This window comes from Lutjanus erythropterus, chromosome 4 (assembly GCF_056507025.1).
Source record: "Lutjanus erythropterus isolate fLutEry1 chromosome 4, fLutEry1.hap2, whole genome shotgun sequence".
NCBI lineage: Eukaryota > Metazoa > Chordata > Actinopteri > Lutjaniformes > Lutjanidae > Lutjanus > Lutjanus erythropterus.
In genome coordinates this window covers 13,174,905-13,200,049 of record NC_139320.1, presented here as the reverse complement: position 1 = coordinate 13,200,049, position 25,145 = coordinate 13,174,905, and the positions used below count along the sequence as shown (strand labels likewise).

Here is a 25,145-nt window from a genome sequence, read left to right as displayed (position 1 = left end):
TGCAAGTTTAATATCATTTCCTTTGCTGCAGAGACAGTGTCTGTGTGAGGATGGTGTGTAAGTGGGTTATAAATACACACAGTGTATTTGACCATGGCTGTGTACGTGAATGTGTGTGGGTGTTTGTATACCACAGCTTTCATCTTGATTACACTGAACCACCAATAACCTGTCCTGCAGCTAATAACATTCAGCTCAGTGCTGCTTTCATATCTTCCTATATTAATCTACTGATTCTTACCTTCTGGAAAAGGCCATTTAGTGAAAGGAGCTTCGCACACACAAGCCTGGATATGACATTAATCTCTTCATTCCATCTCTCTCTCTCTCTCTTCATGCACTGTGCAAAAAACCCTACTTTTTGTACAATGTCACATTGTATATATGTCATATATTAATTCATTCACTTTAGTTGCTACTGTATATGCAATGCTTTGTAACATTTTTTTGCTTTCACATGCAAATTCTTCTTCCTTAGAGCAGAGATATCATTTTTATTTGCTTGGCATTAAAGAAATGATCTGGATTGTTTGGAGTGGGGTTGCAAAGTAAGTGTATTAGCTACAGTGGAAACAGTTTGGAGAAGCTGTACAGCTGTGAACATGGTCAGCACCAAAATGTATTTTAGCCACTTAAAAAAGGCTCTCCTAGAAAAATGGTTAGGTTTATGCTATATTTAAAATATAGCATATATTTAACTCCACTTTACCTTGATCTCAGACAGAATTTTCTGACAGGAAACTGCTGTTATATAAGCCAGATATAACTCTTTCAAAACCAATCAGACAACCAGACACTGGCAAAATCAGCATCATCTACTGCTACTTGGATTGGTTAGATAGTTTGTTATACTTAGGTGTTTTGCAGGAAAAGGTTAGATGATATTCATAAATGCCCTTAAAGCAGTTTTTTCTTTTTAAAACCTTTGTTTACATCTTCTCCTCCACCTTTTGCAGGTGCTTTGCTACATTTCTTTTCACCATTCATCATTTGTATTTCCTGCTCATATTTAATGCTGCGGCCACTTAATAACCCTACAGAATATTTCAGTCTCAATTCATATTTCTTCTCTTATCATTGTGCTTCTTCTTCAGGACATCATGCTCACAGTCTGTATCTGTTCCCTCTAGATGTTCCGTCATATCCTCCCTACTTGAAGGACCTGATCCACAGCCAGCTTTGCCAGCACTTGGGCCTGCGAGGGCCCTGCTGTGAGGGTGGAGGAGGAGGAGGGGGCGGAGAGGGAGGCGGCAGCGGAGAGCCATCCCCGACGGCCGGCTCCCCAGACACCCTATGCTCCAGCCTCTGCAGCCTGGATGAGCACCACCCGCTTCTGCGCGACCTGGGCGGCCACCGTGGCACCCACTCCCACAGCAACGCCGCTGAGCTCGCTGCCAAGATCCTGTCTGCGCTGCAGGGAGGGGAGGAGCTGTTGCTGGCCCGACTTCAGAGGGCGGGGCAGAGTGGGCTCGGTGGAGGGGACTGCAGCTTCCACAGCCTTGGAGGGGGAGGGCGGGGCATCAGGCCCTGTGGGGGTCAGGACTCTCCTTGTTACTCCATGTCTTACTCTGAGACATACCTGTCGCCTGGTGAGGACGATGACACTCCCTGCAAGGACTATGAGAGCACCGTGTGCCAGGTGGAGGCGGAGGGCAACGGAGTGGAGTACCCACCCAACTATGACCCACGCAGGAGGGTCTCCGATGTGGCCTCCTCTGGGGTTGTGTCTCTTGATGAGGAGGACGAGGAGGAAGAGGAGAGGGCAGGAGAGCCAAACAACCAATGACTCCTCTCATCATCTCACCTCAGTGTTTGATCCCTCTGAGCTCTTTAGAGGGATTTCTTTTTTTTGCAACAACTTCCCCCCTCTCTTCCATGGTATCTGAAAAACCTCCACGCATGTTTTTTTTTGTTTGACTGAAGCATCTGTCCTTGCCTTACTTGCAGCATTTCAAATCATCCTTTCCACCTCGTAACTGCTTTTGTCCCCATTCGACTCTATTTTCTTTGAAGGCGTCCAAACAATCTTTTCTATCAGTGTGAACACTGGACGCGCTGCAGCAGTCCAGCTATGCTACGTGTGGGTATGACGCTCACAGTTTTTGGCTCCGTCCCTACCTGTGAGGCGCCTCTTAAAACGGACGCCACCGACATGGCAGACAGAATGACTGAGTCCAAAACTTTGACTTATCTTTGCATGTGTTTTGCAAGTGCTGAAATCGATGGGCTGACCCAGTCTTGAGCACGGTTTGTAATCTCAGCTGTTCTGTATAACACCCCGCCCACCTCCCCTAGCGTCTCCCATCCATGGTGGGAGAGAGGGTTGACACTGCATCCTGGGACCTGCCCCCCTCCTCCCTCCCTCTTCCCCCCTCCTTTGCAAGAGACAAAATAGCATCCTTTCGGGCATGGCTTGCTGAGTATGCCAAACTATTTAACCCTGTCACTACCAATTATGAGCAAATGCTGGAATGTCTTCAAAGTGACAGGACATAGTATGTATTTTAAAATAACAAAGTTTAAAAAAAGATTTGTCACAAATTATATGACAGAAATGATATGCTTTTATTGTACTAGTTTTCTATCACTCCAACATGTTGTTGTTCACATTATTCCAAACATCATTATGATGGACGTCCGCCATAATGATCTACTATAGCTACTGGATATTTTTGGGGTTCTGTGGATTCCTGCATGGAAACACAAGAACTTTGGTTGTCTTAAAAAAAAAATACACAGCAGCAGCAGCAGCAATGACGACAACAACACTGACAGAATGTTCCTGAAGTGACCCTTTGGTGGTAGGTGTTTGGCAAGATGTGGCGCAGGTGGAGAAGACAGAAAAGCTTTCTTTCTGTGAAGAGACGAGTTGCATCGGAGATTTTCTATATTTTTGTATGCGTTGTCTTGCTTTGATCTCTTTGCCTATGCGGCGTGCCAGTGTATGTGGTTTTTTGCACGAAGCTAACGTGGCTGTAGATTTCTCCTTTTCTTCGTTATCACTGTGTGATATAGTTTAATGGGAAAAAATAACAATACAATGTGAACAAAAAGTTTTTATTTTATTTTTTATTTCAAAAGAGGATACTGTGATACGGTTTGTTATCGCCATATGTCATGATCCTCATGAAGAGCTCCTGTTTTTTCTTTTTTCTTTCCTCTCATACTGACTCCTGAGAAGCTTTGCCTTTTATTCTATACTTTCCCTTCTTTTCTATGATGTTTGCAAAGTGGCATGTTTATGTGACACATGCAGAAACTCCCATCTCCATGGCGATGTGAGGAGCCCCGTTGAGGTTCTCCCAGAGGGACTGTCATTCATACAACTCAGGAAATCCCATTGGACCAGAGCATCAATGCATCCTGCCCGCATGCATAACACCACTCATCTCTCATCCTCCGCATGTGTGTGAGTGTGCTTGCGTGGGTGCGTTTGTGAGAGTGAAAGTCTGGTGTGCGTAGTTATTTTCTACAAATAATTAAAGCACAGATTTAGTCCTCACATCCTTCTTTAATGTTGTTTGACTGTTTAGATAAGCCTCAATGTGCGAGTCTGTATGGTTTTGTGCAAATGTTTGTGTGATTGTGTCTGTGGCTGTATTGTAAGATGTCAGCGAGCTCCTTAAGCTTGCACTGTATATTCATTCCAAAACCCCTCCAATGCAGCGATTCCCTTTAAAGCAGTGTCTGGTGTAGCTGAGCTCTCGTTGGAGGTTGAACTTTTACTGGTGCTGGAGATAAAACTCTAAAAAAAAAAAAAAAAGCATACAGTACATAACATCTGGACTTTTTTTTGAAAACACAGGCAGGATGAGCCAATTTCTGAACTGAAAATGAAGAGTTCCAGTCAGGAGAGGCAGAAAAGACAGCAGCAACTCAGGGGGAACCATTGAAGCTGTGCCTTTCATTCATCACCTTTGACTTCCCAGGTTGCACCATCACCATCATCACGTCCTCTCCTCCCTAAATGAGCAAGTGCAGAGTAAAATGCTCCTAAAATCAGTTTGTGTGTATTCTCCCGCTGTGGCTGGAGGTTACAAAGGGACAATTGTCCTTTTCGTTGACATTAAAAGCTGGGCGATGCTGGCGAGGCGAGGTTGTGCTTTTGTCCTGGCGCAGTGACGAGAACACTCCATTGTTCATCCCCCTCTCCTCCTCCTCCTCTATTTATCAGTCTGTCCACCACAGTGCATTTGCTCTGTCTGTCTATCTGAGTGTCCCTGTCCTCTCCTCGGGCAGTGTGTGTGTGTAATTATGTGAGTGTGTGTGACAGAAGACGGGCACCTTGGTGTGATGCGTTTTTCATTCACCAAGCTGTCTTGTTCTCTCTCTTATATGAACAGCGGTGCAGAAGTACACACATTTGTAGTCAACTAAAAGTAGAGATAGTTGTGTAAAAAAGACTCTGGTAAAAGTAGAAGTACTCATTCATCTTTTTTACTCAAGTACAAGTGAAAAACTACAGGCTCTGAAATGTACACATAAAAAAGTTAAAATTTACTTAATAAGGATATTTCTACAGGCTGTTTCTTTGCAAAGCTAACTGAACTTCAACTCATATTCTTAGGCGCAGATCCCAGGGACAATGGAGGGAACATGTCCATCCCAACTTCTAAAAAGCATGAGGTTGTCCCCCCAATACATATTATGTAATTGAAAATATATATTCAATAGAGGGCTGACTCCATGTTTGAAATAATTTGCACATGAACACAACACCTTTTGATACAGATTTTTTTTGTTCACGCCCCCCTATCGATCCTGTTAAGTGGTATGAGCCGCATACACTTCGACTGGTGAAAACAAGCACTGTAGTGTTGGGCCAGTCAGTTGTTTAGTTTCTGTCTGTGGTAAACAATTCATCACAGGTTAGTTAATGATGTTACCGAGTGCCAATTGTGCCTGTAGATCGAAGTGAATCACAGAAGAGTCTTTGTGATGGTGTACCGTAAAAACACCTGTTTTATGAATGGCGTTTGGTTTAACAGTCTTCCCATTCACAAGACTGCCAGAAGCAAAGGGTATTTTAACGTTAATAAGTCACACAAATTGAGCTGACCTACCTTTAAATAATAAACCTTGTAAACAGCATAAAGTAACATAGGAGGTGGGGCCAAAACCGACCTGTGTTCTCCTTTTCTCAGTTCATAGTAAAAGTTTACATAATAAGCACAAACTGCAATTAAAATAGAGAATTTACAATTCATCACACCAGTAAATGCCCTCCTCTCTAGGACTACAAAATCTTTTTGTGTAGTGTAGTTTAAAATCAGTCAGCTATTTCTGTAAAGTTATTATTAGTGGCTGCCACCTGGCTGAAATCAGATGAAGGAAAGGAAGGATCAGGAAATTTTTACTTAGATATTTTTATTTTTGACATTAAATTTTACAGTGGAAATTCCTTTTAGTTGCTTTAAATACAATAACAAAGTATTTGTACTTTTTAGCTTCCCACCTCTGCACATGGAGTGTGTATTTATTGTTGACTATGACTACATTCATTCATCCAGTCTTAACCTTCGCCCTAACCCCATCCTAAATCTAATCCTAACCCCCAATCCAAGTCCTAGTCTCTTTGTAGAAGTGGCATTTTGGTGGATTTCTATATCTTTCTATCCTTGTGAGAACATTTTGTCCTCATAAGAATAGAAATAGAAGAATTCCCGATGACATACACATGCAGACAGCCTGATGAATGTCTCCCCTCTCCATCCTTCTGTCTCTGTCCTGTCATTTCCTGTCCCCTCACCCTCCTCTCATCTCCTCCCACCCCTCTGTCTCTGTCCTTTCCTCTTTGCATCCTCACTTTCTTTCCCTCCCTCCATCCATTCATCCCCACAGGGGGCTCATTACATAACCAAGAGGACGTCTGAGTGCTACCTTTGCCGACAGGCAATTAGCCCGCGATTATGAAACCGCCTGACGAACAGGAGATGTGTATCTCTCCTGTCTGTCTTTTATTTTTCCACCCTTGTGTCTTTTTCCCCTTCACTCTTTCTCTTTACCCCCTCCTCACGCCACACGCTTTTTCTAAGTGACATCTTTTGAGGTTAGCTGTCCCAGAAAACTCTTGGTGGTTTGTGGAAAGCAGTGGATGATGAAGGGAAGTGTTTCTTTCTGGCCTCCCTGTTTGGAAATGATGAATATTGTGTAGCCTAATGACACATGAACACCCTGCTGTCCTTGAGTCAGACAGATGTCTTTATTAGAGTGTGACATGTTTCTTTTGGTGTGAGTGTGTGTCTCCAGGCAGTGTGTTTCAGTTTGTTGCTTCAGGCGAGCGCTGACATTGGACACTTATCAGAGAGGAGCTCCAGATTCTGTGTGTGTGTGTGTGGTAGAGGCGGGAGAACCCAATGCTAAAAAAAGACATCAAAACATCTGTTGGACAGTGTCAAGGCAGGAGGTCGTATGAATATTCAGACGGTGGAGGCGCCCCCGTCACCCTATAGCCTACTTACCATTTTAGAACAAAGCTGAAGGGCCCGGGGACCGTTCTCACCACACCACCGGCCCCCAGTGGTGAATATTAGGACAAAACCTGCAAACACAGCTGAGGCTGAAAGTGTGAAAACTGCTGTAGGAACTGGATACAGAGAGAGAAATGGTGGACGTTTAACCCACATTAGCCTCCACCGTCTTAATTAAAACGTCCCACAGTCCTTGGGGGGTCGGGTGACACCAGGCCCACACACACACACACACACACACACACACAGACTGAACAGAGGCTTATGTGAGAGTTCAGAGAGCAAAGCCATACAACTCACCCAACAGAGACAAAGGCACCATGAACTAACAGGGTATGAGGAAAATAGATGACCCAAAATGAATGTACTGTCCCATCCACATCCTAAGTGGGTTGCATATCACCATCAGCATCAGTCAAACACTCACACTCAACCCTCTCCTCCCTCTGAGATCTCAATTCTGTCCTTCTTTTTTCTCCGTTTTTCCTTTTTAATAATTTTCTTCCTCTTTTGGCTGAATGTAATTATTTGATTTTTGCCACCTTGGATTTGAAAAATGAATCTTTGTTTGCTGCATCTGATATTATTTCAAGTTAATAAAATATTGTTATTGTTCTTTGCAAAAAATACAAATCTGGTGTGATGTGATTATTTTTCATGTATACATAGGGACAAGAGTTGTAGGCATTGCAACACAAAGAACATGCATTCAAAAATGAGTACAGCAGTTCAAATAGCCATTTTTAGCCATGGTATATCAAATAAATGAAAGCCTCGTTTAATATATCATTTTTATATATTATTATTTTGTTGAATACTTGATTTTAATTGGTTAATTACAGCAATCTCAGGTCTGTTATTTCTGTATAATGTTGCGGTGAAGAACAGTCTGCTGCTGTGGATGCAATTCTGATCACTGACTCTGGAGGAGCGATATAATCATTTAAAAATATTTTCATTTTAATATTTCTGATCAATATTATTATTATTACAGGTTTTTAATATCTTTTTTTAAAAGTAAGAAGCCATGTAATAAGCAGGATAATGTACAGTGAGCAAGTCATTATTGTGAATTAAATGTCTTCAGTGATTAAAAATTCATCATATTTGTGTCAAGTCCTGCACCACCCTGCCTGGGTTTATTTCACAGTAATGACCTGCTCACTGTACATCATCTCTTACACGGTTGAAACAAATTGTTTTCTACGCCTCTTCTTCCTCCGCAGGCTCGACACTCTGGCAGGTTGTCTGCAGGCTGCAGGGACACTGAACATGAGTACAAGACAATGTACTGTACTTTGACACTGACATATGCGTTGATAAGCTGTTTGTCAGTCAACCGACTGTCATTGTAAAGTTAAGCCGGTTATCCTCAAAACAAAAGCCCACTGCTTAAAAAATACACATTCTGGAGTTGAGTGGCTATCTGTTTTTTTTTTTTTTTTGCCTACCAGACTCCATTAATTTACTTCTCAATTTAACTGCTGTTGACATCCACAACTTCTCAAATACTATTAATGATTTCTTACGACTCATAAACAGACAGTAACTCATCTGGTGAATGTTTGGCGGTAATTTGAACTCAATGTAAAGTGAATAAAAATGAATTTGGCAAATAAAAACTGACATTGCAGCCCAGAAAAGAAAGGAGAACATGATGGCAGGAGCGTTGCTGTCAGAGAAGAAAGTATTTCTGCTTCGCGTGTTTCCTTAAGTCTCTGTTGACACGTCATGTTCATTTTACAATTTACAGTAAATATACATAAAGTAAATGTATCCTTTAATATATCCTTTAAACATAGATTAGAGAAGTGTGTAGAGTTCCATTAATCTCACTAGATTCCATGTAGCGTTTTATGGTTATGATTAGATAATGAACTGTAACATTCAGCTCTTTCAACATCATTCACTCCTGGACATTCACTGTGGCACGCACATCATAAAGCCTGCTGCAATTAGCTCCCTGACATGACGACATCATCATTATTAAGTTATTACCAGAGCAAAGAAGTAACTGCACTGGGTCTTACTGATCCTACAGCAATAGGTATTTCATTTTTCCATGACATCATCGTCCCCCGAGGAGCGCAGTAATCCATTTGGTGGGTCAGCAGAGGGAGGGGAGGGAAATATCAGAGCAGGATGTGATGGATTCTGAACAAAGGCTGGTATGTGTGTGTGTGATCATCCACGTTTTGAAACCTTGGAACAAGCAGACAGATCTGGTTTGTTGGAATGTAAACCATATTTTCCGTGATGAGGTGTCCAAAAATGTGAATATGAAAGGAAAAATGTTCTATAAGAAACACCAAACAAAAGCCTGATCAGTCATGTTTGAGCAGGCTTTGGTTGAATGCAGGTAAACAGTCCATGTGGAGATCCTAAGAGGAGGAACACATTGGAGAAGTGCAGTTTCTGAACCCAATGGCTATTTGTCTGACAATAATTTAACTTTTGATTTGCCCTTTAAAAAATGTATCTACATGAATGCACATAGACATAGACATCTATTTAAACAGATTAGCTCACATGTAATCAATCCTTACATCTCAAATTGCTAAATGGACTGTAAACAAATGACTGACACATGGAAGAGGATGTCTTGGCCAGGTTATCCGTTATCCTGAAGCACTGGTTGAATGGGTCTATACCAAAATATAAAAACAACATTCCCAAAACGTTGTATTCTGCTTGCTTTGAGAGAGTGAGCCAGCAAGGAGTGCAGAGTGCAGAAGACTGCATGGGAGTGTGTTGTTTAGGGTGTCAATGAGACACTGAAACAAAATTCAAGCGGTCCGATTCTCAGATGTTACAACTGTAGAAATAGAAATAGAAAACTATTTCATCTTTTGTTGTGATGATCACGAGGTAGACAGTAGAAATATGGCCTTTTTCAACTGCAACTTTTCTGCCTCACAATCCCATATGTTTTTGCCCAAACCATGGGTATTGGGTATTGAATGAATGAAAATCTGACCTCAAAAATATTAGCATCTTCTGATCTGCCACTTTAATGTACGAGGTTTGGTTAAATATAGGCAACTGAAAATACAATGATGTCATGGGAAACATGCTTATTCACTTTCACAACAGTTAGATGACAAGACTGCTACCAAAGCAGATACATTGTGTTAATTAGAGAGCTTTAATGTTATTTGCACTCAAATCTTTCAACAGAGATGCTTCCCCTGCTTCTATTATTTATGCTAAGCTATGCTAATTGCCTCTCACACAGACAGAGTGGTATCGATCCTCTTATCTAATCATCAGCAATAAAATGATGAAGTGTATTTTCCAAAATATTGAGCTATTCCTTTAAAGTCAGGGAGTGATCACAGTCATGGCTGATAGAAATCAACATTGACACTACCCAGTGGGGTAAAATTTCTGGTGAGGGAGGTCTTAAATATTTAACTCTTATAGTAAGTTATTCAGCAATTCTTTATCAAGCCTGGTAGTTGTTTGAATGTTTGAACCTTGAGTCGATGTTCTTTGGAGTAATAAACGCCATCAGCACTCCAACAGAGTTTCATGTTCACAGCTAGAAGCAAGAGGGGAGAATCATATCATAGGTGTGACTGACACACCTCTGCAGCCTTGCAGACCTTGATGTCAGGTGTTACAAGGATGTGGCATTATTCTCCATGTTGCAGCAAGTGTTGGTGGATTTTCTACCTTTAGGTTAGTATCCATTGTCCATTCATGTGGCTAGTAAGTGACCTTGTATCAGGACTTACACTTTGGCTTTGCAGACAGAAGTCTGTTTAAAAAAAAACGCCACTCAGATGTTCAGTGAGAGCCAGTGTCAAACCTTCCTGGATGCACCTGAGGACCGTGCTGTTTACAGACCAGTGAGTGCACAGACCATACTCAGAGGTAAGGCATACAAATCACCTGGGAATCTCAGATCTTCTGCAAACCTGCCCCTCAAACTCTATCTACTCTGTTGTCTGTATTTGCCCCTCTTTTCATCATTTCTTGTCACCTGGGTTACCGAGCAGACAGCGCACCAGACTCCCTCTGAAACAGAAGAGAAACAGACTCTGAGTCACTGAGACACTGCATTTATCATAATATAATATAATGCATCAATCACATTCCTAAACCGACAATAGCCTTTGTTCTTACCAAGAGCGATTATTCAGATATATCAGGAAAATAGCACAATGATTTCCTTTAATGATCTTTTCATCTGGCAAAAAAGTGGGTTTCTAAAGCAACCTAAATAGCTTATAAAGGTTTATGTCATTAGTGTCAGCATGTTCAGCATGCATCAGTTGAACAGCATCAGATCACACACTAAAAAAAGATGAATCTTTTTGTTGTGGTACAAATGTCATCTTGTCATGACTGTGGAAACAGGGTGGAAACTCATCTGATCTTCCCAGGTCAGGCAGCCATGAAAAGATCAGATCAGAGTGAAAAATCAGTTTTTTAGGCTCAGGCCTGAGTGGCTGCCACACAGGCAGTGAACTGTACATAACCAGCAGTATCTGAGTCAGGACTTAAATAAATCCTGATATCTGAGGTTTCATTTCTGAAACTTAATAAGATGTCTGTAACTCTTTGACCGTTTTCCAATACAGGTTCTACGTGAAGCTGTACTTTTGAATTAGTGTAAGTATAAGCAAATATGAAATTGCTCAAATAGGAATATTCTACAGCTGTGCTACTTCACATTGTACATCAGTACAGATGAAATGCTAACAAGCTAATTCCCCAAGTCAACACTCTCTGGCAGATAGAATGTAATGGTAGACTCTCTGACTAACAGACTGACATCCCTGCATTTTGAATTATGTCAGGCATTAAATTTGGAAGCATCGCCGCTGGAGTTACCTATCAAGAAAAGTAATTCCAGTGCAAACAGATACTTTTCTTGAATTTCTGACAGTTACAGCGCCCTAACATAAGACATTTGTTAGTACCAAGTAAACAAAGTTTGGACTTTGCATTGGGAAAGGCATACAGGAATAGAGTTAAATAGAGACAGACATAAAACACAGCAGTTACTGGTCTTGACCATGTTGTTCTCAGAGGATTTTGGAAGATGGTTGATCTGACAATGATTAATTGATGCTCAGAAATGCTAAATGTTTCTTTAATGATTTTTTTCTCCCCACAGCTAATCTGCAGCTTATTTACATTCACCTCATAAACATTATTTCATCTTTCCATCTCTCTGAATTATGCTGGTGCACCTCATGAAGATGCACCAAATGTTAGGGGTTGGGAGAGATATTGTGTTCCAGAGACTAAGACTTAAGTAGCAAACTCTGGCTGGAGAGCTGAAGAGATGAACTCCCAGGGTCCTAAGTTTCCAAGGTTCTTTGTTCCCAGGGTCCTATGTTCCCAGTGTCCTATGTTTCAAAGGTCCTGTGTTCTCAGGGTCCTATGTTCCCAGGGTCCTATGTAAACAAGGTCCTAGTTCCCAAGGTTCTATGTTTCCAGTGTCCTATTTTCCAAGGTTTTTTTGTTCCCAAGGTCATAAATAGAGTCCTATTTTCTCAGGGCCCTAAGATCCAAAGGTCCTCTGTTGTATGCTCAGCCTTAATCCATAACTTATGAGGTGCTAGATAGGACTGATAGATAGATAGGACCATGTGAACGTAGGAATAACTCTTCTACTGCTGACTGTGAGGAATTGAAGGAGACATCTGAGTCTCTACATTTGAAAACAGTCATCTATCTATTATCCTGCACTTTTTTCAGGTCACATACTGTGTGTATTTTTTTAACTATGTTTTGAAAAGCCTTTTAAAAAAATATGCCATAGACAATTTATTAATGCAAAGTATTTTACACAAGGACAAATACAAGTGTTTCACCTGAGAGCACAAATTGGGACTGTCATGTTGATGTATGCTGCTTGTATTAACTGGATTGTTTCAGCTTTATAGCTCACATATGAAGTGTCCCTGCCAGGACTGAGACTATATTATCCTGAAGGGCAACATGATGTGCTGCTGAATGTCATTTTTCACATCCTCAAATGGAAAAACACACATATATAAAACAAAAGTATTAATATGACAGTCTTGAATGTCAGCATGGACATGCAGTACTGTTGTCAGTAGGCAAATGCCACTTCAATTAAAGCTTTTAAAGACGAGTTGTAAAGGTCAACCAGGGCTGTATATACTTTGGCTTTTGTCAGACTAAATGGCATTTTGCACATTTTGTGATTTTGGCCTTGAATCTGGTCTCCCAGGAAGCACTCTCCATTTCAGATTTGAACTTTAGAGTGTATCTGTTATTCCATTAGCAGGTAAGCAGAACTTAAATGGCTAGTTTTCTCTTGCATTATTGATAAAGTGTGCACATTGTGTGCTTGGTCAGTCTAACGGACGACCTGACCACTCACCACTCTTCTATTTCTGACCACACGCTAGAAGCATCTCCAAGAGGCCCCCTTCAGCCTTATCTTCACTGTGTGTGAGTGTGTGTCTGAATAAGAAGGGGTCTCCACTCCTTATCAGTTTGTCCGTTACATTCTTGGCAACAGTGGTTGGACAAACTGCCATTTATGGCTACAGAAAGAATGCTATGGAGTCCACACTGTGCTCTACTAACCCACAATGCACCAGGGCTTTATAAAACCCCACATCAAAGACCCCTGGACAATGAGTGAGAGCCTAGTAGCTTTTAGTAACCCACTTCTTTGACTGTATTTGTCAGTATCTATTCTGAGGAGGCACAGGAATCAAATCTGAGAAAGGGTCTTTTTTCTGAAGCTAGGGCATATTGAGAGTGGGAGTGTGTTTTCTAAGTCTGTGTGCAAGTGTGAAAGGCTACTGCATATCCTCGGGTATGGCATCCCTGACATCTTCCAGCCGCAGATCCTCCTCATCTTACCACTCATCGTCACGTTACAGCACCTCCAGCTCCTATCGGTCGGAGGGCTCACTAGGCGGATCGTCCGATTCTCTGGATCCCCTTTTTGAGCCGTTTCTAGACTCTGCTGATCATCCCAGTCTGTTTGGAGAAGAGGGCCCTGGGGGACCCAGCTGTTTGGCCCCCTTTGGCAGACACAGCAGATCCTCCTATGGACACACTGGTAAGGGAACCGACTGATTGCCAAAGTCCATTACTGTTGCAATGTCTGTCAACCTTTTTCTTACCACACTGCAAATGCAGTTTAATAACGTTTAGGGATTTACCACCAATAGTAGTTTGGACCTTTATTTCAGAAAGAGGTAGACAAAATGAAATCACAACTGTTGGCAGATTCACTGAAAAATCTAATGAGTTGATGAGCTGATGATAAAAAATTAGAAAACCAGTTGCCTTGAAAATGTTCAGCAAATATTAAGTTATGATTCCTTTATATCTGCTTATTAAGCTTACTTAAAATTTGGTTTTATTTACTTGATTGTGAAGTTGTTTGAGTGAAAAGTGAAAAGATCTCATTCTTTCAAAGTGTCTTGTTTGTGGACTTGATAGCTAAGTACATACAGTTTGGGAGATTATGCTAAAAGACTGAAGCTACAGCCGCACATCCCCAATGAAAAAAACTGCAGCCTCACCACTTGATGATGGTCCTACAGTATGATCCATATTTTCACTTTTAATTTTTCGAGAGAAAAGACTTTTGGGATTCACATGTGTTTGACAAATGTAAATGTGAGGTAGTAAGGTAGTTAGGACATACTGACATTTCATCTTACATTAAAGAAAAAAAACACACTATCCATTCCTTACACTCTTATTTTTGTGGTGTTGGAAGGGTTAAAAAATACACCACCATCAAGACTCTTTACAGGCAGAGCATTGACTATTTAGCCTTAAGGCGGAAATATATTTGCTTTTAACTATACGTTCACATACGCACCCCCACGCATCCCTACGCTTCATGACTGCCTCGCGTATCCTCTGTCCATTTGGAGTGATGGCTGTGCATGTCCTCAGAAACTAACACTACGCATATGCGAACCCAAACGCATGGTTAAACAGCAAGTTAATCTTAGTCTATTAGACCCAGTATCACTCTTATTAGTGAGCGTACATAGTACATAAACAACACTTGATGTTGAGAAAATCCAAAGCTTAACAGGCCTGTTATAAATCTGTGGACTTAGGAGGAATTACTGATCAAGGGTTATATTATGTTTATGTATATTTTGTTGATTTTAGTGTGTACAAAAGCGGTAGTGTTTTCCCGTAATGATAACAAAATATCACAAAAAAATTATCTAAATAAAAATCTCCTCCTGCTTCTTTTTAATTGGCCAGCATACTAGTCACTGTAAATGTGGGATTCATCTGATTTAATGGAGACTCTGACCTGGTGGCAGGCATTAAGAACAGCTATCATACAGAGGCATCAGTATTAAACTGAGACAGTTTAATTAAAGTAAAAAAAAAACCTCCTTGTAAATGCTTTAAATGATGCAGAATAAGAAACAAGAAACAAATGCATTAGTAAGTAAGGCATTCACACCAAAATTTGAGTCACATATGAATTTTCAGTGTCACTATGGTACACAGCTAAATGATGCTGGTGACAGATACTACTGATGGAGAGCTAACAGCTTGAGTGGGAGGCTGCTGGAGTGCAGTCATGCAGTATAGCAGCATTAGTAAATATGACCGTAGTCTCCAACAAAACCTCAACCTAGCCCAGATCAACAGCTCGCTATGAACAGCTTGGTTATTAACAGACAACCTGGTGATTCTACTGACTATAGATAGATGTCCGGATATACAATATCTGGCCAGCAGACTGAAGGAGCATGACGGTTGGCTTATCAGCCTTAATTTATTAAGGTATTGCAGAAGTTTGGGTTCAGGCAAGATAGCAAAAAAAAAAAAAAAAAAAAAAAAAAAAATGGTTGTTTAACAGAAAAGTAATGCATACAAATGTGTCAAAATCATGATCCAAACAATTGAAATCAACAGATTATTTGTTTTTTTACCCACGAATAGGCCAAATAGCCATGACCTTTGACGAATTACCTCAATATCCTGGTATGATGTATAACAAAGTTTGACTGACCCTTCTTCAAGCAATATAACAACTTTACAGGAGCATTTGAAGCTTTAGTGCCTCGCTCATGGGCACCTGGGCAGCAGTTTTTCAGGCACAGGATAGAGCCTTTTTCATTCATTTTCTGTAGCAGCAGGAAAGATGCATTAGAATTTCACATTACAGTGGTGGGTTGATTGAAAGAAAAACGCCATAGAGAAGAAAAAGACCTGCGGCTCAGAGAAAGTAATGAGCCAGAGCTGAAAGAGCTTCTGTGCTCTGTGAGAAAAAGAGTCTGTGTGGCTCCAGACATCGTCTACTGGGCCACATAAAGAACTAATGTGGAAAAATGAAAGAAAAAGTGGAGCGCTGCAGATATAAAACATGTGAGCATCTAAAGACTTAATATGAAGTGTTAAAACATTTCTGCTGGCGAACAAAGCAGTAACAACCACAATAAAAAAAAGGTTTATTACTGGTGTAACGCTACAGGCAGATTAAAGCATAATCAATAAATGGGTTTAAAATTTGACGTAGCTGACCCGTTTGGAATATTTCAGCGCTCAAATGTCACATTAAATAAAAAATTAGACCCACAAGTGTTTGATGCTCTTACTGAGTCTCATCTTTAGTGAAAAATGCTCTCTTTCTAGACAGAGTAGCAGTAAACCACATTTACAGCCAAAACAGAAACTTCAGTCTCTCATGAATTGTAAAGGCCTGTTCTAGTCTGAACTTAAAATACTAAAACACCCCAACCAACTCAGCAATAATGCTTGGCTTGAATATAAGAAGCCCCCAAGTGTTCAGTAATTATATTAAATAAGTAAATAAGACATTGCAATATGTCTATAATATATATAATAAATCATATCTACACAGTCCAAAAACATGCAGGTTTATAGGATAATTGCTGACTCTAAATTGCTCATAGGTGTGAATGGGAGTGTGAGTAGCTGTTTGTCTTTATGTGTGAGCCAGGTTGCCATGTGGTAAACTGGCAACCTGTCCAGGATGTACCCGGCTCTCGCCCAGTGTCAGCTGGGATAGACTCCAGCCTCTCTGTGGCCCTTCAAGGAGAAGTGGTTACAGGTAATGAATGAATGAACAGGAAAACAGACCGCTGTAATTTAGCAGAGAGTCACTCAGAGACTCAGAGGAGAGCACCATAACAGATGAAAACATAATTCATGACTGTGCACGAAGATGAAAACTAATAGGTGATGGCACACCTTCACACAAAATATAATCAGTGACAGCAGACCTTAGCACAAATGGAAATATAGTTTAATCGGCAGTGACTGAAAGCCTGCCCATGAGCTTGCTGAAGCATGCACTGCTATGTCCTGCAAAACCACGGCCATCTGGGTGGAATATCAAGTTTTTAGAGAGTCTGATAATCGGTGCTTCATTCAGTTTTTGCTTCTGAAACACACTTTTGTGTTTGTACTTCATTGCTTGTTTCTCATTTGTCTTTACACTTGACATGACAGTAATATTACACTTGTACATAATTGCAATAACCCAGAATGCCACACGGGTACACCTGTACATTTTTGAACATCAAATCACCCATGAATCCTTATTTAAACTTAATGTAGAAATGTGACAGTTATGACTCAATATACTATTTGCCCATATAGTATAAAAAACTTATTTTGTGTGATTGTATTGTTATTTATTTGAGACAGATTACGGGCCCTGATGCAGCTGCATTGCCTGCTTGTATGGTAGTTCAGCTGCTGTGTGTTCATCAGTTATAAGTACTCTTTGATCTAACATTTGCAGCTTGAATCAATTGCTACAGTTTTCTTGACACTTTCTATGCATGCAAGCAAGGCATTCCTGATCTCTGATAAACATTCAAAGTAATAAGAGGACACAAACTTTTGACGGGTTGATTATCTCATGTTATCATATAAAACATGTCCCAAACTCTTTCATATGGAGCCAATACTTTTCATTCCTACATTTCAACAAACCTCTCAACACCAGTACTATTGATGTTGCCATGATATTCCATTAATTGTATTCTTCTTTACACATATTTCTGTATGAAACTGAAATGTTTAAACAACCGTTTTAACATCCTTTCCCTGCTCCTGATGTTCTCTCACACCTCGAGATGTTGTCCTAATTAGATCCCCTGTGTTGTTGTTCTTCTGCAGCTCCTGTAGGTGGCGCTGTGACCAGCCGGCAGAGCAGCACAGGTGGTGGGGTGCGATGTCTAGGAGACAGCTACTACATATCAGCTGACGTCAGCCAGTTTGAGCCACATGACGTAGTAGTGATGGCCTACAACCACCATGTAGTCATTCACGCCCAGAAGGTTCGTATGTGTGCGAGTATAAATTAGCAGAGGTGTGTTTTTATACTTCTGATGATGTGAACTCCAATTAGCAGAGCAGATGTGAAAATGATTCAGGTGTGTTTTCACACACACACGCGCACACACACACACACACACACACACACACACACACACACACACACACACACACACACACACACACATGAACACACACACGAACACAGTTGTCATAGGACAGTGGAAATGAATTGGAGCTAAGAAGGAACTTACTTGAACGTGTGGCAAACACAGCTTTAGTCAGTTGTATTTTGGATCTGATCTGCAGCACTGACAGCACTCAACATCTTTAAAATGTGACCATTTTCATGCAAAAATAAAACCAGATAATTACTGAATAATATTCAGACTGGCAAGTGAATCATTAACTAAATCTTCTTAAATCCATTATTATGCTAATACTATAATATAAATGCAACAAAAACTACTACATAATGGTGTTGAAATGATTAGTCATTTAATATGTTTGTCGATCCACAGAAAATAATTCAACAAAAACTGAATTCGGATTGATCAGTTATTTAAGTCCTTTATCCAGCTTCTCAGAAATGTGGATTTGCTGCTTTCCCATTTCATATAAAGGAATAGATAAATCAAATGATTTCCAACTTTGTATCATCACAATTTTAAGTCAAGACATAAATATGTGGTTTTGTTTGCTGCAGTTACATTGTTAGAGCAAACAATTTTGTTTTATAGATCCCAAAGATGAGAGGCTGGGAAACAAAACTCTCGTGATAAATTATCCCAAGAAATCTTTTGTTTTCCAGAGATAACAGATACATTAAGCTGTTATCAGAAGAAAATTAGCTTTGTTATCTTGAGATAACAAAATAATTAGGCTGACTCGTGAGCTTGAGGTAATGGCATTTAAATAAAGAATTCCAAGCTTAGCTGTTCTTGGTTTCCATCTGCATTAACGAGTAAAAGAAGATGTCAAAAAATGTAAATAAGTAAAAAGGACAGTGCTGTGTTTGCTTCTAAAATGTAGAGAAGTAGAAAGTAGCATAAAATGGAAATACTGAAGTACAACATCCTCAAAATTGTACTCCACTGAGGATGAAGGGTCACAAGTAGACATTATTTAATTCTTCAAGGTCAGTGGCCAAAATGATTGGGAAACCAACACGTAGGTCAAATGTCCAAGTAGCTTATTCTGACTTCATCATCTTATTGTGAGGCAATGACCTCAGTGGATGTGATAAGTGTGACAGGAAACATATAGAGTGAGAAAGTCCTCATATGGAGGACCTGGGATGGATGAATGGCTCAAATGAACAGTATTTCACCCAGGAGACTGGAGTTCAACTCCTGTGTCAAACAGAAAGTCAATTAGTGTTTTGTAAAAATCACTAATTATTCTGCTGTCATTGTGTGGTGTTTGCTGTCCTCTGGGTTTTTTGGATATGGCAGCTACACACTACAAACACGTCACAAGCTACCTGACTGCTTGCTGCTTATTCCAGCAAAATCTTTCTCTATTTTGCTACATTTTTAGAGCAGCCAAACCGAAGTCCCAGCTCTAATAGTCACGGTGTGCCACTGGTATTTAATCTCTGTTAAGCCCATTGCTGTTGGTACTCTCCACCAATAATGTCTGGCATTTTTGGAGTAATTGGCAACTGACCTGTTCTGTCATGTAGGTGTGAGGATATGTTGAAAATATCATTAGTTGCATCCCTACTGTACATGCTGCTGCAGATAATGAGGCGATATTAGTGTCTTCTCATGACCAAACAGTGATTGATCAGCTCTGTAACAAATATAATCAAACAAACTGCATCATGTCCATTATGTCAGATTCAGACACGTTCTGTCAGTAAATCTGCAGACAAACTGCAGCTTGCCTGCTGCCTGTCCTGCTCTCTCTCTCTCTCCTCCCTCACAGTTTGATGTTAATCATGTTTAAAAGGTGAGAGTAGAAGAAGGAGGGAGAGCCTCTGCTGCGGTGCAGGAAGATCATTTTAACAGGGGTCAGCAGACAAATTGGCAAAAATCCACAACTGTTCAACTCACATTAAAGACCTGTAACAGCATAAAAAGGTCTTCAGAGAGAACTAGTCAGTGTTCATTTCATTCCCTCTCTCCTCCCTGTTTTTCTCTCTCTCCACCAGCTGAGAGGCACTGACCTCTTCACCTCTTTCCTTTTCACTGGTTCTCACCCTGTTTTCTCACCCTCACGCCTTTTTTGGCCCCGTCGCTCTTCTCACTTTCTCTTCTTATCCTCCAGTGCTTGATGACCTTTCTTTGCATCATCTTTTCGCTACTGTTTAACCACTTACAGCAGCTTTCTCTTCAATGAGAAAATATACAATCAGCATTCACTCTCAGGTCACGTGACTCTGCAGAAGTCACAGGTATTTATCAGCTCCAGCTCTGGTCATCAGTGGTGGAAACATGAACCCGGGTGGAAATGCTGATTTTCAGCCCTTTTCCAGCAGAGGCAATTAACGCTTTTCACCTCAGTCAGTAACCTCTGCAACTCCTTTGCCCTGTCTTCCCTTTTCCATACATGCATGCTACTTGATTTGACTCGCTGCATCAGGCCAGCACAGTGGAATTCGCAATGGCTTTAAGGTGTGTATTTAAGCTGACTTGCTGTTAAACAGTGAATAAATATCCTATAACTTCCTCACAATAAAACTCCCTTATTATTTTGTTAAAAAGCTTTTACTATGAAGCAGAAAAATCAGAAAATGTTGGGTTTTCATTGGCAGTAACTTAACACAACTCCTGTACAACAAACAGTAAAATAAAGCAAATCCCTGAAAGTACAAACAACGTCACAGGTGAGAAATTAAACTTCAAACCACAGAAACTGAGGTAAAGGCTACAAATGTACTGAGAGATGAACACACAAACCCTTAAAAACATTTTTCACTCTTCTCTCCTGCAAACACGAGGCAAGCTGGTCTACTGGAAGTCAGTCACATTTGCATTAACACACTAATTTTGGTGAAAAAATGATGTAACATTCTGTCTCTGTCCTTCAGGTACTTGATGATGGAAGCGTCAGTGACACATTCACCCATAAGTCGCTGTTCCCAGAGGATATGGACCCTCTGTCGGTCAGTGGAACCCTTAATCCTGATGGTACCCTGGTGGTGAGTGTCCGTCGGACCACAACACTGGGTGGGCCGGAGTCACTTGATGTTCCCATCTACTGCAGTGAAGCTCACCTTTGACCTCTGGCCTCAGTGACCATTGTTTTAATATTATCATTTTGTTATAGTGATGGCAGTGAGGTACACTCACCTATCAAGCCATAAATGGCATTTAAATGAGTTTGTCAATGTCATCACTTTTGTCTGTAGTGTTAAGCTAGGCTGTCTGAAGATTTTTTTCTTTAACATGCAATAAATGTGATTTTACAAAAAATGTATGAGAGGCTTTTGTTATTTGTGATGGCTGTTTAATGCAGTGGTTCTCAAACTGTGGGGCGGGCCTCACTAGTGGGACATACAGCCACTGCAGGTGGTCACTGATGACCAAGAGAAAACTCAGTGGAACTCGATTAAATTACTTTATGTAGGGAAAATAAACAAACAAGAGAAGAGAGAACTGGGTTGTGCTTGTTATCACTCCACACAGTCCAGCACTGGATTTGTTTGTTTGAAAACTCTACCATCTAGTTTAACTTAAATCTTGACAAAGTAAGTCAGCAGATTTGAGCTCACAGTGAGTCTCTCTCGTCTGGAGTAAATGGGTAAACATTTGCATCAACGGCTCCAACAACAACCAAACACTTGTCCTGAGCCATTGATAAGAATCAAGATAATTAAAATGACGTGAGGCTTTACACTGAGGCAAAATGAAATTTCATGCCCGTCACGACTCATCTCCTCTACCTGTGTCTGCCCACACACAGTTGAATTACAAAACCTGTGGAGGCCCATTATTCCCTAACTCTTAGTCTGATTTATGAATTCAAGACCATGGTAACATGGTATGGACAGAGTAGGCTACAAACAACAGTAATGAAAAAACAGAATAAATTACTTCAGTAAAGGTATCTAAGAAGGCACCTTTACTTAATCGTTTGGCTTACTTATGACCAACAGCACAATAACTTAAAGCTCACATAAATATGCCTGTATAAATTCACCCCTGTCAGCCCCTCTGTTTCATTAAAATGGGGGCATGTTAATCAATATACAGCAGGGAATACACCGACTAGAAAAGTCCCTCATACAACCACACTTAAAAAAGTACTATCCCTTTAACCCTTTAAATCTGTAAAACTGCAGACTGACAGTCATCTTAGTATACTTAATCTATAGATATGGCACTGATGGAGACATTTGTGCCCACACAGACAGAGAGCAGAGTGTCTGTCTCTAGAGGCCCGTCTGCACCTCTTACCAGCGATTACATCAATCAGTCTCCAAGTGCGACAAGCACATCCTACACTGTAGCAGTTGCTGGGAGGCAGGAAGACTGTTTCGAGTGACACCTTTATTTAATATTCACCAGAAATGAGGGCGGCGTCAGCACAGACAGATGGCGCTCTGCTCAACAAGGCTCAACGCCGCTCAAGTGTTTCTAACCTCATTCATCGCAATGCAGATGAGAGATTGCAGCCACGCTTTGTTCCAACTCATTCTTCACTCTTCTGTCTCAGTCTTGGAGACCTTGCACACACTCAGATAGGCACACAGTCGGTCACTCACACACACATGTTCACAGCCCAGTTGTGAAACAGGACATCAGAGTGTCTTATCACTGTATTGCATTAACTGGGAGCTTGATTAGAGCGGATTATAAATGGAGGATAAAAAACACAATAGAAACTTCTAAAAAAAAAAAAGCCAGTTGTTTTTTGTGGGGGCGATTTTCATTGTCAGTGTTATTGTATTTTGCTAATTTAATGGTCTGCATGAGTAACAGGTGCTGCTCTGCGACACACTCAGCAGCACAACACACACCTGCTGGGCTGGAGGATGAGTGAAAGTAAAATGGCCTGTAGCACCAGACTACTTTAACATCTAACACAGTAAATTAAGGATTTATTTAAACCAAAACAGAGTTGGTGATTGTTTGAACAGTGAAAAGACTGACCAAGACAGTTTTAGTGAGTTTTTATTTCTTTCTGTCTGTCAAGTTTAAATTAATCAGTTTTACAAGTTAACACATTTAAAACTAAAATAAGAGAGTAACAGATAGAAACTTGAATTCAGAAGGTGATCAGTTGTATTTTTCTGTTTAATAAGGAAAATAGATGTGAGAAAATGTCCTGTCTTGACATTTTATGAGTTGTTAATCTTGCTATGGCTAGCACATATTTCACAGCTTTCATGTTATTGTGTTTAACTATGGTCATCTTCAGTTTTTGGTATGAAATAAAATTTTGAGCCATTACTGCTTCAATTCTTCCACCCAGCAGCACAGCAAGATGGCATTTGTGTTTAGTTATGTGGCCTACTACTCTGGGGTCCCTCCAGCTAACACTTTGATGTAATTATGACGTTGACGTGGTCTCTAGTATTAAAAGTAGGGCTGTGCATCTTCACTGATCTCACGATTCAATTACAGTGATCCTGTCAATGATTTGATCACAATGCATCACGATGCATTGCATCCTCAATTTTTTATATTACTGCATATGGCTACTTTTTCATCAATGAGTACGAGTAGACAGATAAATATGAACTCCTTTGTTACTGTTCAGAAAGTGCTTCAGAAATCAATAGCATAAAAGTCTCAACATTAAATTGTAAAAAATAAATTGTATAGGTCTAGCCTCCCTAGACCTGTATTTGTATGAATTTGTTCCATTCTGAAAAACAAAAATAATACTTCTGCTGTCTAGCTGCAGCTTCTAGCAACTGTCTTCTGCTCAAGTAACTGCTGATAAAGCTGAAATGATTAATCAATTATTAATCCATTATTAAATTAATCACCAACTATTTTGATAATTGATTAATGGTTTTGAGTCATTTCTTTTAATCATAAACTGCCCAAATTTTCTAATTTTAGCTTTTCAGATGTAGATGTTGTCTGAGTCCTTGAGTCCTCTTATGACAGTAAACTGAATATCTTCGTGTTTTGGACATAAGACATTTGAGGATGTCAACTTGGGCTTTGGAAAACAGTGCTCAATGTTTTTCACCATTTTACAGACCAAACCTTTTTTTCTTACTGATAGACTAGTCGACTAGGTTTTAGCTTCTCAGAGTGAAAATGGCTAATGTGGTTTCTCAAGTTCATGGTATTTTCAAGCCGTTTGATTTTTGTGTGACAGAGTTAACACAAAACGTGAGTCTTGTCCAGTTCATGCTTCCCAGCAAGTTCATAAAATCTGAAATGGGCCCAGAGGTCTGTTTTTAAAATACTAGGTGCGTTTTTAATCACTTGCTCTTGATAGTCACCTCCCTCCATCATATTGCGCTTGCTACAGCGGTGGTTGCTACCAGGAAGTTATTGTCCAGCCACGGTTGGAAAATCAAAACGGAATGTCTCTATGCTATAATTAATAATGTTCTGTCACTGCATCGATGCAGAATTGTCCACATCCGCCTCGTGATGCATCTTAGAAACGATTAATTTTGACACTCCTATTAAAAGTACCAAAGATATTAAAAAAAGGGATCTAAGTGCACATTCAAGACCTCAGCTCAATTCAGTCTCTATTTTCCTGCCTGAAATTTGGCTTGCACCAAACCCAGACAGTGTTCACTGAGTTGTCCACGCCCCCCCCCCCCCCCAAACACACACACACACAAAAAAAAGCAGGCACAACTCATTCTGTCTCTCTAGAGAAGGTCTCATGCTCCCACCTGAAACTCACTGAGGGACAGAGCTACAGCCTACTTAACGAATGAACTCATTTAGCTCATTAAGCTTTCACCATTGCACTCTTCACCCATTACAGTCCAGATGCTCTTCTCTCGTTGACACACAGCAAAACAACAGAATTAAATACTGTGTATGTGTGTGTGTGTGTGTGTGTGTGTGTGTGTGTGTGTGTGTGTGTGTGTGTGTGTGTGTGTGTGTGTGTGTGTTTGTGTGTGTGTGTGTGTGCATGCATGTTGAATGAGGATGCACCAGAAAGATGGGACAGAAAAACACTGATAGAGGAAAAAAACCCTAGAGTCACAAAATTGAGTCAGTGAAAAAAAGTGTTGTTGCAGTTCATTACAGAGCCAACTGTTGCAGTTAAGACTCCCAGTGGGAAAGCAGCTGAGTTGAGTTTCGAGCTGAGTTACTTACTGACTAACTTCAATATTTTGAGATTTTTTTGTTTCTAACACTTCTGCAGCTGCATCAAGGTTCACATACTGGAGGACCCAAATTGCACCATGTGATATGTTTAAGAGAAGAGCATCATTGCTGAGAGCTAGTT

At 40.4% G+C, this 25,145-nt stretch overlaps 2 protein-coding genes across 2 annotated transcripts in view; both read left to right on the top strand.

The window, feature by feature from the left end:
* fam131ab (family with sequence similarity 131 member Ab) overlaps positions 1 to 4,417 on the top strand; it is a 30,524-nt gene extending 26,107 nt beyond the window's left edge. The window contains exon 5 of the mRNA XM_084717005.1: positions 1,131 to 4,417. Within this exon, the coding sequence (XP_084573131.1) occupies positions 1,131 to 1,786 (656 nt within the window). The 3' untranslated portion in view covers positions 1,787 to 4,417. The remainder of the gene's footprint in view (positions 1 to 1,130) is intronic.
* An 8,654-nt stretch (positions 4,418 to 13,071) lies between these two features.
* Positions 13,072 to 21,174, top strand: hspb12 (heat shock protein, alpha-crystallin-related, b12). The gene is made up of 3 exons (XM_084716353.1): positions 13,072 to 13,527; positions 17,604 to 17,764; positions 20,797 to 21,174. Exons 1-3 carry the CDS (start codon positions 13,281 to 13,283, stop codon positions 20,986 to 20,988), a joined length of 600 nt encoding a protein of 199 aa, XP_084572479.1. The 5' UTR covers positions 13,072 to 13,280; the 3' UTR covers positions 20,989 to 21,174.
* The last annotated feature ends 3,971 nt before the right edge of the window (positions 21,175 to 25,145 follow it).

What these genes read in the sequence shown, in the direction of transcription:
- hspb12 (XM_084716353.1), top strand. Translation starts at nt 13,281, where the DNA reads ATGGCATCCCTGACATCTTCCAGCCGCAGATCCTCCTCATCTTACCAC. An exon ending in ATCCTCCTATGGACACACTG is followed by an intron (nt 13,528 to 17,603) that starts GTAAGGGAACCG and finishes GTTCTTCTGCAG; the next exon opens with CTCCTGTAGGTGGCGCTGTG. An exon ending in TAGTCATTCACGCCCAGAAG is followed by an intron (nt 17,765 to 20,796) that starts GTTCGTATGTGT and finishes TCTGTCCTTCAG; the next exon opens with GTACTTGATGATGGAAGCGT.